The sequence below is a fragment of the Protomyctophum parallelum genome (genome assembly GCF_964188405.1).
Source record: "Protomyctophum parallelum genome assembly, chromosome: 2".
Lineage (NCBI taxonomy): Eukaryota > Metazoa > Chordata > Actinopteri > Myctophiformes > Myctophidae > Protomyctophum > Protomyctophum parallelum.
In genome coordinates, this window is record NC_139699.1 from 19,186,975 (window position 1) to 19,199,979 (window position 13,005).

Below are 13,005 nucleotides of genomic sequence, written 5' to 3' on the forward strand. Positions count from 1 at the left end.
CATACACTGCGAGAAACATGCAGTACTGCATTACGATGTGTGATTGCAGGTACACAATCGCATGACGTTGAAATTGTAAAAAACACAGGATTTGATCCGTGCAGACAGCAGAGGGACATCCTGTGATGGTGAAAAGTAGTTCATTTCAGTTCACTTGAGGTGAGGTGCACCTCGAATGAACGAGGTATTTGAGGTGAGATGAGTTACGTTATCGTACCTCACCTTGCATTCCAATATACCCTCCAAGTCTGTATCGCCTGTTGCTGCAAAGAGAGGTTTAGAGTTTGTGTGTACGTTTAACCTCATTTTTATCATTTTATTTAATTTCATTTAATTGTCTCCACCAGGCCGAAGGCATGGGGAGAGAGTACATTTTGCACTCGTGAGTCCGTGTGTGTGAGTGTGTGCGTCCGTCCGTCTGTTACCAGCTAATCTCCGGCACCGTTAACCGTTAACCACATGTCCCAGAACGGCCTGTTATAGCGCCACCAGGAGGCCAACTTTTGAAAATATATTACTCCTCTAGATTCTGTCCAAAAATCGTGCAAATCTCGTTATGTGTGGAATAATAACAAAGTAATTTGTACAATATATATAGGGCACGGGCTGCCCCGTGACACACACTATCTCTATAGTCATGTGTTCAATCAAGACAGATCTGTCAGATATTTCATATTCCATCCTAATTGGCTAACATTGGCTTTCAAAGTTTGCAGGATTGGCCCGTTATGAACAAAAAGCCTCAAATCATGAACGCACCATGCAATTTACGTGACATCTTTCACAGACTTTCCTACTAGGCTGAGGAATATATCCCACCCTTTTCACATTGGCCTGTTATAGCGCCATCAACAGGTGATTTTTGCAAAACATATTTTTGGAACAAAATGCTTCAAAACATCCAATTTCCATCCAGGGCGTAAGAAGAAATTGCACCCCTTTCACATTGGCCTATTATAGCGCCACCAGGAGGCCACAATCTGACCTGCCCTGGTGGAGACCTATGCCCCGAGGGGCACTTTATCTAGTTTAATTTAATTTAATTTAATTTAATTTTTTTGCTCTTCTGTGGAACATGTTTATTTATTTATTTAACAGGAACAATGCACATTAATCAACACGTCATTTTGCAAATCCATGTAAATGAGCCAGAGTTAGCCATAGGCAAATTTTCACCTGTAGTCCCTGAGCAGGCTGTTAAAAGTGGTAAGAAAAGGCTATCCATACAAAAACATACAATACAAAAACAAGTAAACATAGTAGGCTACAGGGGGCAGGACAGTGCAGTGAATAGTGACACCAGTGACAAGGGGAGCTAGCAATAAGTTAATAATAGTTACTCGTGGTTACAGATTTGGTTTTCTTTAAGCCACCTTTTAAAGGTATATTCAGTGATTTCACTCAAAAAACCTTAGGTTTCGTTTTTGGCTGTGGGACCCAGCCTTTCGTCCAATCAGGATAGAGTCAAAAACGAAACCTAAGGTTTTTTGACCCCCAGGGGTTAACTGGGGACAGGGAGGAACTCCTTATATGGCCAGCACACTCTATAGTAGGGAGGATTATCACAACAAAACAAAACAATAAGTGATATTTGAATTAAGTGAAATCACTGAATATACCTTTAAGGTTAAATTTGAAGGTCAGATAGTTGGAGCTCTCTCTTACTTCTATAGGGAGACTGTTCCAATGATGGGAGGCTCTAACAGAGAAGACTGTTTTACCAAACACACTACATCTGGTTGGTATTTCACAGTCCCCTCTGGTAGTGGCCCTGGTTGTTCTAGCACCACTGTCCCTTCCATCTATAAATTAGCGGCTTTAAGCAACGACGGATACGGCAGTCGGCTACGGCAACCGGAAATGGATCAGTGCTCGATACATAAACCTGCACTCTGTCGCAGCCCTTACACTTACATGTAGCGTCTACAACGCCATGTCATAACCATGTTTATTGAAATTATAGCTGTCATACATTTACACCGATTGGGGTGGCTCGTATCAATGGGCAAGGGGGGCTCAGCCCTCCCTATCTTATGGAGTAAAGATGAGAAATTATTATTAAAATGTTTTAGAATAGATACTTTTATATTCTGGTATAATCTAAAGCAGCAACAGCATCAAATAGTTACAAGAAAAACACAAAATAGGTCAAAATGGGCTGATTTTTTACAGCCCAAAAGGCTTCCATTGGTTTTCATTGCGTTGAATGATTGACAGCTGCCAAGACAAGCCTGCTTGGTTTACTTGCCATTGGGGCTAAAATCTCTCAGCCCCAGAGCCAATAGAGGGCTGTGCTCAGCCCTAATGCCCGCCTCAGACCGTGAGGTCATTGGCTAATTGACCAATCACAGCACCTTTTCGTGTGTGTTGTTTATGATGTGAAAGAATGGCGGGTGGAAGTATTTTAAATGAAATAAGTTTATTATTTACTTTATAATACGTTTTGTCCCGTGTCTGTGGAGGGGAAAATGAAGTTAAGAGACTTGGAGCATATAGTCCATTTTGGATATAACAAAAGGAAAGGAGACAAAATACGTTTTGTGAGTTTGAAATTCTTGCGCACACCGGACCCACAGAAAGGTATTGTGGTCTGCTTCATTCATCTCACAAAGTTAAGAAACATAATCGCTGGTTTAATTGAAAGTGGCTCGGGCTCTCATTGAGTTGGGAAGAGAGAGAGCGAGAGAGAGGCTGTGTTTGTGTGCGTGTGTTAGTGTTGTTTCGGTGTGGTGTGCGTGCGCGTGCGTGCATGTGGGTGTGGGGTGGGTGGGTGACAATATTATCACACGAAAAGATGAAATTACCTACCTAGGTTCCATCCTGGAGGCCAATCTTTCCGGTGATAAAATGGCCACCAACCTAATCAAAAAAGTCAATCAAAGAACAAGATTCCTTTACAGGATCTCCTCACTTCATGGTCAACAAAAACACCTTGAAGACCTTAACAGGAGCCCTCGTACAAGGTTTCTTTGACTATGCACCTCTTGGTACCACAGCACCTCAAAGGCCCTTAAAACAAGGCTCCAGACCTCCCAAAACAAACTGGTCAGGCTCCTACTTGGCCTCACCCCCCGAACCCACCTCACCCCTGCCCACTTTGACAGGCTGGGATGGCTTAGGGTCGACGACAGAGTACAGCATCTTGCAATGGGTCTGGTCCACAAGATTCGATACACCACCAAGATACCCATGTACCTGTCTAAATACTTCCTTAATGTAAACGAAGTCCACACCCACAACACCAGAGGGAGTGCAACAAACCCAGATTCGGCACAAACAAGGGACTAAATTATTTTCGCTCCTATGCCACCTAAATGTGGAACGCCCTACCAACAGTCATTAAGACATGTGAATCCCTTGACTCCTTCAAAACCGCTCTCAAAGGGCACTACGGATGGCTGCAATTCGAAACTGGCCTCTGTAAAATCTGAATCCCCCCCACCGCCCCCCCCCCCCCTTTTCCCCTCACTGTATATGTATCCTTTCCCTTTTTGCTTCCTATGAATTCCTGTTCTGTTCTTTAACTACATAGAAGTGTCTCTAAATGTTTTGATGAATTGAACAATGTGGACCCTGTTGTAAACAAGTGTAAAGTCTTTGTATTGAGTTTGTGCTTAAAATGTTTGTAATTCTACAAACTGTTAATAAATATTTCAATCAATCAATCAATGTGTGTGTGCCTTGCAAGTTGCTGCATCTTTATTCCATTTTGGTCGGTGCCGTTTGTGCCAGTTGCGCATGCACGCGCGCGTGTGTGTGTGTGTGTGTGTGTGTGAGAGAGTGTGTGTGTTTGATTCGTCTTGGCGCTTGTGTGTGTGTGTGTGTGTGTGTGTGTGTGTGTGTGTGTGTGTGTGTGTGTGTGTGTGTGTGTGTGCACGTGCGTGCATGTGTACTGTCATTATTAATGACAGTATAAGAGCAGCTATATCTACATACAGTATAAATACAAACAATGTTCAGTGGAGTGTTTGTTATGGGCATGCACTTCTGTTGTTGTGGAGCACTTGCTGTAACAAAGTATAGGCCTGTAGTTATGTAGTAGTGTCATTGCTGTGTACTTTGATATCTGGAATATGATGCTATTGCTGCAGGTTGAACTAGTAGCATATAGTATAATGGATCTTATAGCCCCGCCACCCAAAATCATAGCCCTGGTCCAAGGCTTACAGTGAGTCTCTCTCTGGTCATATTTCCACTCCCTTGCGCTGTTTTTCTAATACCAGCAAATAAACAAAACGACGTAACCACTCACCGAAATAAAGCCTGCTAGACCTTGGTAAAAGTCTATTCTCGTAACTGGGAAGCGTCTCAGGTCCCCAGTTTCTCTCTAAAATGCACTTTGTGCCATTTTAATAACGCAATGTACCCTGAACTTAACTGCGGTAACGCTATCCTACACTCGCGAACCGCCAGTAATGTGATCCTGGCGCTTCGCGAGTGTAGGACAGCGTTACCGTTACAAAAATCACTGCCAGCGGCCACTTGCCATCACCTCTCTTGTGCTGTGTAATGTGTTGGCATGCTCTGAATATTAACCATGTTTTTTAAAACGGTTTTTGAATAACACAGATTGCTCCAGGATCTTACTCTTTCCACTGCTGATCATGTCCAGCGCATGTAAGAATTAAGCAATATCGGCAAGTTAGCTGACGCGCAATGGGGTGTTTTAAAAATAATAATAGTGTTTATGTTTGACACATGCTGCATGGACAAGTCACCATGGCAACCAATGTCGCTGTCACCGGAGGCTGTTTGCTTAACGATTTTGACAGCTACGACTTGTTCCGTGTAGTGGAGCCGTCCTGAAAACAGTCATTGCTTAAAGTCACTATTGTTTCAGTGGTGGGGGTGCAAGTCCGTTTAAAATCTTAAACGTGAGACAAGCATCTGCAAAATGTTTAAAGCTATCAAAATTAAATAAGTTGTACTTTTCGATTATGGCAATGGTTGTAACGGTTGGGCTTTTGGTCCAGTGTTTTTAGTGTCTGTTTGTACAGTGACTCTATGGGTTTTAAAGTTGTCACAATAACCTTTCACTGCTTGTACCTGTATGAGTGACAAATTGCCCTCTTGGTTCTTGATTTGCTGTGTGTATGTGCGTGTGTGCTTGTGTGACAGCGTTCTAGTTGCTTTCCGTTCAGTTTGGCAGGTTTGATTTGCCTTATTCCATGCTTTGACTCCAGATGTAAAAGCTGGAAGTTACTTCATGTCCAACGAGCGGTAGAAGATAAATTGCAAAAAGGGAAATTGCTTTACGTGGAAAAAGAAGATTGCCCAATTTAAATAAAACACAATTATCCACAAACGACAATCACTTGATGGAGGTTGGAGTGACTAGATTGTCTGCACAGAGCATGATGACATCTTTAACCAGTACAGTTGCCTACTTGGTAGATTCCTTTTTCACTCTACACCAATGTCTTCACCAGAATAGCCAATCTACAAGCTCACAATTTGAGTGGTTAAGTTGTGGGGCAGCCAAGTTGTATGAGTCTATATACACACCAGGCTGTATTTTGTTGCCAAGAATGAATAGGTTGTACTTGAAGAGATTAGGGCAGTGATGGTATTTCAATGGCTTTCGGTCCAGTGTCTTATCATCTTCTTTAGAACATGAAGAGCCGTTATTGCAGTGTTATGACCAATTTGTGATACAAAAGACCATTGCATGCATACTGTAGGTCTTGCATGCATCTGTTGAAAATTCCTTATGTATCTGAAATTCATCAATCTGCATTATTATGCACTTTAAAAGTCAGCATAGAATCTAAATGAATTCAGAGATGTAGTTGAATAATTTTTTCCATGTCTTTTGGTTTAATAGAGAAGTATATTCTGACAGTTTTCCCCAGACAGGAATTACTGAGTCATTGTGCCAAGAAGTTGAAATTAGAAAGTTATAAAAGGAGGATGTTTTGGAGGACTTTGTGAAATGACTTAAGTGAGTCAAGGACGACGGTAGCCTCCTTAGGCTCCTTCGCCGAGTTTGGACATCTGTAAAGCTGATCGAGCCACTAACTACAGGATAATAGGGAGATTTTGGGTCGGAAATGATTGGCGTCTGGGATCTGATAATCTGGCCAGATAAATCACGATTAGGGCCGGCCCAATAATTAGCAGACATGTTTGATATCTATCTGGGTGATTGATTATGTGACTGGGGGGGGCAGTGGGGCAGTGGCACGAATGGTGAATGAGAGGACTTTTGACATGGTGGACCAATTTATATTGTAAAATCAAAGACATTTGTAAACTCTCTGAGTTACAAGCCCACTTAACTATCATTTAGCTGGGGACCCCCTGGAACTACCGAACCACTGTATTAACTAGATGAGGTATTGGTCAAATATCAACCATGGTATGTTATGTTTTGGATAGCTGAGGCGTGTTGATATGTGGCACAAACGTGAGTGTCTATATCAGTGGTTATCAAACCTTTCCATGCCAAGGACCTACAAAATAATAGGACACGGACCCCCCCATCTGAAAATGTTTAGTGGCAGGGACCCCCAGAAGCAACGATTTGTGTAAAAAATAAAATAAAACACATTTTCCTGATTCGTCTGCTTTGGGTCTGACGGACACGACACCGGGCACTGCTCTCCCTGTTGGTGTGTGGAATGCGTGTGTCGTTTTTGAAGTCGGTGGGAGCTAACGGTTCTCCAGTTACGTGGATTACAGACGTACTGTAGCCTACTCACACTCACACTCACACTCACACTCAAAGAAACGTGGTGCATTTATAGACAGATTTCCTCGATTTTTCTCCATTGTCAACATTTGGCTAATTAGTGTTATTCCTCCAACTCTGAATGCATATGAACCGCATAAGCAGACCTTGTCCACTGGCAGTATGTTTGCAGCGGCCTGGCACAGCATTGTCAGACTCATTAGTTACAGTCAGCCTATGGAGTGAGTAAGAGCCAAATGCTCGGCCTAGCACATAATGCTGCTATAGGGTGAACTAATGAAACTGTAATTACAAAACATAATGAAGAATGCGCAGTGTACAGTATGTATCGTCCAGGAATGTCAGGGGCTTTAGCTATTAGTGAACTTGATTCACAGTGTGCGCAGTATTTTACTCATGGATTTTGTTATGGACTCTGATGAATTTCTATTCTAACAACCATGTATAACGCCGGATATCTCACAGTGCAGTGCAAAGCCTCTGAGGTGTTTTAGCATTTTGAGAATTTCACACTGCACAGTCCAATATCCGCGGCACGTGCATGTGTGATGTATTTGTGAGCTGTAACAAGCTGCTAGGCTAAGGTCCATTTCCAGTGCTGCTTATAAAGTTATATCGTCCCCAGTGGGGCTCATTTAGCAGAGGGTGTGTGGAATAGACTCCCCGTTGCAGTGCAATGCGTTGCAGCATGCTGGCTGTCAGATCTGCAGCATCCTGGCAGTGCAAAGATATAATGCAGTCCTCATGAAAACGCACTCGGGTGAAATCAGCCCTCAGCGGTTTCCGCCAGACACAGTAGGGGTTGGCCCTTGGCCCCTTGCATCCAGCAGCCCAACCCAGTAGTCACTTTGAGCACTGTATGTCGGACATTACTAACCCTATACCCAAACCCTAACCCTAACCTCATGCCTTAACCGGCCATGTATGCCGGACTCCATCGCCTCATGATCAGTCTTAACTAACTGGCCACGGTCTAAAACTGGCCAACGGCAAAAAAAACAGTTGTTTGCAGTTTGCACAAAAGTAGTGGTGCAAGCAGGATTCAAAACCGGGAGGTGTAGATTCAGAGTATATTAACTCAGTGCTTCCCAAACCTTTTTATATCAAGGACCCCCAAATTGACGCAGACCCCCATTTGAAAAGATATGCCAGGGAGCCCCATAAGAGAAGATTTGTCACGGTTCTCAAATCAACCCGTTTAATTTCAAGGACCCCCAGTTTGACATGCATTTAGCTCAGGTCTATACAGTAGCTCTATTGCGTTGCATTTAGTGCTATGTTACTCTCAACTTCCGCCGCTCGCCTCTCGTCTTTAGCGTAAATAAAAATAACGTTTTTGCTACTCACCAAAACAAAGGCGGGTTGTGTCATTAGAAAGCCTACTTTCCTTAGTGGAAGCAATCTGAGCCCCCACCACACGTATAAACGGAAAAATATTCTCTATGACAGCTCTTTTCAGCTCCCGTCCGCTTCTCATTGTAAATAGCAATATCTAAACGCGTTATTCTTTTTACAATAACGGAAGCCATTGAAGGTTAAAATGGGTCTTAATGCTTCCAACTCGAGTAGAATTATGTTCCATGACAAAAAAAATATATGATGTGGAGACTATTATTATCATTATTATTGAAGGTGGTAACAGTCCATTTACTATACGATTATTTCGGCGGTATATTTAGAATGTGTGCAGGATTTAGTTGACACAATGAAATAACATGACAATATTATTCAATGTGGGGCAGACAGCCTGTCACAGCCAGATTTGGGAGACCAGTTTAGCGTTGTTGTTGTTGCAAGGAAAGCGGTACAATGAGACTTTAGTGGTTGTTTTAGTCTCAGAACGGTTCAAACACCGCTCCGACGGAAGTATCTCGGAAGTATCTCTGGAGGGGGGGCGCTGAACAGTACATCACGACTAAAATACTAATTAGTTCTCTATAGCGTTGGCATTGGATCAACCCTGGTCACTCGGTATACTACATACCGCCAAGTCTCACTCACACGTCTTTTTTTTTCGTCCCAATATATTTCAGCTCCACACGGATTTGGACGTGGGTGGCAAGAACATCAAGTACGTGCTGGCGGGCGAGGGCGCGGGCACCATCTTCGCCATCACCGAGATGACGGGCGACATCCACGCCATGAAGAGGCTGGACCGCGAGGAGAAGGCTGAGTACACGCTCACGGCGCAGGTGGTGGACGCCGACACGGACCTGCCGCTGGAGCCGCCGTCGCAGTTCATCATCAAGGTGCAGGACATCAATGACAACCCTCCGCAGTTCCTCCAGGGACCCTACAGGGCCTCGGTGCCCGAGATGTCTGCTGTGGGTGAGTCAACATGAGCCCCCCAGAACGGCTTCTTTGGTCAAAGCTGGGACTGCAGGCGGGGGGCCCTCGTGCATTTAGCACGAGGTAAACCCCCGTGCAGCAGCTGGGGGTTTAACCTTTGAGTGCTCGTTTTCACTTCCGCATTTTGGACACCAAAGTTTTGTGTCTAAAATGGGGATTTCTTTTTGCAGAAGTAGAGCGTTTTTCCGGGTGCTTCAAAACGCCACTGAACAGTCAACATCCATTGAAATGAATAGCTGGGGGGGGGGGGCGTGGCTGTCGCTTCGATCCGCACTCTATCCTCTATATATGCACCCACTGGTTAGCAGTGGCTCAGCGGTGTAGAGTGGTGGCTGGATGAACAGCATGCAGACTGGGAAAAGAGTTCAGCCCGTCCAGAGTTAGCGTTGGAGTGTCTCTTGAGCAAGACGCTGAACCCCAAATTGCTCCCGATGTGCAGGTTGGTTCTTTGCATGGTTTCCGCCGCCATCGATGTATGAATGTGTGGCTATGGGTGAATGTAATGCAGAATCTATGGATATGAAATGTTTTCCATATTGTGCAGCCCTAACACGCACGCACACGCACACACACACACACACACACACACACACACACACACACACACACACACACACACACACACACACACACACACACACACACACACACACACACACAGTACACACCAGCAAAACAAAACAGTACATAATACAGTCCAGAGGACATAAACATTTGGTTGTTGGGAAATAATGAGCAAAAACATTTGGGTCATCCATTACTCTTTTCCCAGTTGGGATAAACCACAGAAATATGTATGAAGAGCACTATGTGGGCAGGTAGCCTATTAAACAGTATGATAATGATGTATAACGGTGGAATAGTTTGTACAATCACTGGCACAATACCAGCTTCTATGGTATTGGTATGCCTTGATGTTTGGCATGGTATTTCTTAGCATACATACAGTATGAGGGAAGAAATCAGTGAATTCTCCTTGTGGAATACCGTGTACCTGCAATCATAAATGATCCAAATATTTATCCCATTTAGACCTGAGACCAGATTCTACAAATGTTTCTATGTCAGTGGTTCTCAAACTATTTCATGTCAAGAATGACTGGAATTATAAGTGTACTTGGCCGCCGACCCCCATCTGAAAATATGTTGTTCTAGGGAACCCCCTGAAGCAAAGATTTGAGTTAAATAGAAAAAAATCTACAAGCTTGTAGCGCGGCACTCTTTGTAGATCTGCTATTTTTCAATAGCTAAAGCATAACATGCTGTAATGCTTAAACTCCAAAAGGGGTTCCCATTCTGAATGGGCTAAGACAATGCGATCATGCACTTGAGGTTCGATATGATGCAGGCCGGGTATATTTTCTTATCATCGTAACAGCAGAACATACAGGCAGCTCAGACCGTACATGTGAACGCATTGTTGTGTCGTATACACAAACCCACACCTATTAGCACAGACCTTTTGTGAACACAATGCTGGCATCCACAGTTTGCTTGACAGCATGGAAGTAGTGCTAATTGCCCGCGGCTACGGCGCCCCATCCATATATATCCTCCTCTGCCTCCCGGTATAACAACTAAACACACAAAACCGTCTCAAACTATTTGAGCAGGGATAACATTATTCATATATTCCACATAGAGTAATTCTTATTCTCACCCATGCATATGAATCGCTATACTGTCTGATCACGTGTATTTCAAACATGCTGCTCGCGGTTACTCGGTTGGATGTCTGCGAGTGAAATGTGTGTGTACACGTTTTAAGCGAAGCCCTCCAGTTGACCCCCCGGAGCAGTGCCAGTTCAGGCTTTAGCCTGAGTTGTACAGTAGGTTGCGTAACGGTGTCGCGCGGCTGAAAATAGCTCAGGACGCATTCTGAGCTATATCAGTGGTTTTCAACCAGTGGTCTGCGGACCACCAATGGTCCTTGAGGTGGTTCCAGGTTATCACTTGCATTACTTAATTTACAAGAAGTCTATACACAATTAGATAATGTAGAAAATGTTTTATTTTGATAACGTTTGCCTCTTATCTCTCCTTATGGTACCACATCAATATATAGCATGGAATTGTGGACATGGTCCAATGACAACAAAGCATTCTTTAGTTTTGTGTCCGAGAGGCTATAAATCTCATCAAATGGTAATTTGATGAGAATTGGCTCAAATGCCGAATAAATAATGGGCGTTGATGTGGCTCAAATGCCGAATAAATAATGGGCCTTGATGTGAAGACGGTTGAAAACCACTGTTGTAGCTCATCTCTTTTCAGCGCGTGACCAAGCATATTGCTCATAAGGCTTCACGGTGAATCTTTTTTGACGACTATAGCCAGCCGCTGATCAGCGAGGCTTCCCGTTATAGCTGTTTTGACATTGTGGGAGAGTGGAGAGGGCAATGGAGGTCTATTGTTGTTATGCACTGGTACGCACTTGTTACTGTGATTCCTCGTTGGGGGGTTCCTCTGGTTACCTGGCCTGTCATGATGCTGATCTAGCATCCGGGGGCCAAGGTAAAGGCGGTGGGGTTGGTACTTGGATGTAACCGAATCCGTCCGTGGATCCAGGCTGTATACTAGCTTTGCTAGACCTCCTATAGATGGCTTCCTTCCAGGCCGTAATGGAGGTTCAGTTTGACTTAGTGTCAGGTCTATTTGCTGTTGATAGTGGTGGTGGTGGTGAGTAATGTAATGTGATTCCTTTCATTTCATTTTACTTGAGTATAAAAGCAGCAAGACCACGAATGTTAGAGAGATGTTTTGTTGAAATGAAATGTCCTGCGTCAAACGTTTTACTTGGGTTGTTGTTTGTTTTTACGTCGGGACACAAACGCCTCCTCAGAGATCTGAATGCCTTTTATTTGGCGTTATAGGAACCCGCTGCGAGCCCATGCATGCCCCTGCTGATGTCGAATGCACAACCTTCCGCATGAAAGGCATATTGTGCTAAAAGTAAAAATACAAAAGTATTGGCATCAACATCTACTTACTAAAAGAAAATAGTCATTATGCAGGGTCCATTTCACAATCATATTAGTGGATTGTAATTAGTAATGCATTGGGAAAGGTGAGGCTGATTTGAATTACAGTTCTGCTTGGTAGATTAACCTATAATAATCATACTATAATTAACCGAATGTCTGAGTGTGTGTCCGTGTGTGTGTCCGTGTGTCTGTCAGAAACAGTGCCGTAACTCCTTACTGCCTGCACCAATCACTCCCACTTTTCACACAGGCATTGACCATATGCATATGGAGGGCGTAACGAAGCCCTTTTTTCGATTTCACACATTAATGATTATTAATTAATGTATTAGTCAATTACAAACGCACCCTGGCGCAGTACCCTTCACAGCCACAAATATCTCACAATGGGTAAGGACTAGTAATTATAATTCATCAATATTTATCTGTTTAAAATTATATTTTGTATTTAGTACATTTTGATACCAATGATTTTGTTACTCAAGTATTTATTTTATTTCCGGACCTTTACTTTTTACATTTCTTATTTATTTATTGTCATCAAAGGTTTTTCTTTATTGATTTTTCAATAACAAAATCCTTCAGTAGGCCTACTGATATGTTTTACTTAAGTAAAACATTTGAGTACTGTTTTTTTTTTCAACCACTGCTGAGAACATTAATTGGCAATAGTTTCATGGCAATACGAGGCATTCCATAAGTATAGATCCCTCCGTGATGAAGCTACAGCTGCTACGCTAACGCCACGCACTCTCCACTCCGCCATAGCAAATCCATCACTTCCTGTCTGCGTGAAGACTGATGACCGACCCCAGACATTCACACACCTCCCCCATTCATCATCATGCCAGCGAGGTATAGCAGTGGTTCTCAAAGTGAGGTCCGCAAACCCCCCTCCGCAGGGCTCCTTGAGGGAATTCCAGGGGGCCCCCTGCAGTTAAATTCGTTAATTCAGCAACACAATGATCACCTTATGTCGGG

General features: G+C 43.5%; 1 protein-coding gene across 1 annotated transcript in view; it reads left to right on the forward strand.

Moving 5' to 3' along the window:
• LOC310855129 (cadherin-8-like) overlaps positions 1–13,005 on the forward strand; it is a gene marked incomplete at both ends in the record, with an annotated part of 201,425 nt that overhangs the window by 74,893 nt on the left and 113,527 nt on the right. Inside the window, one exon of the mRNA XM_083760020.1 lies at positions 8,725–9,019. Coding sequence (XP_083616146.1) covers positions 8,725–9,019 — 295 coding nt within the window. The remainder of the gene's footprint in view (positions 1–8,724; positions 9,020–13,005) is intronic.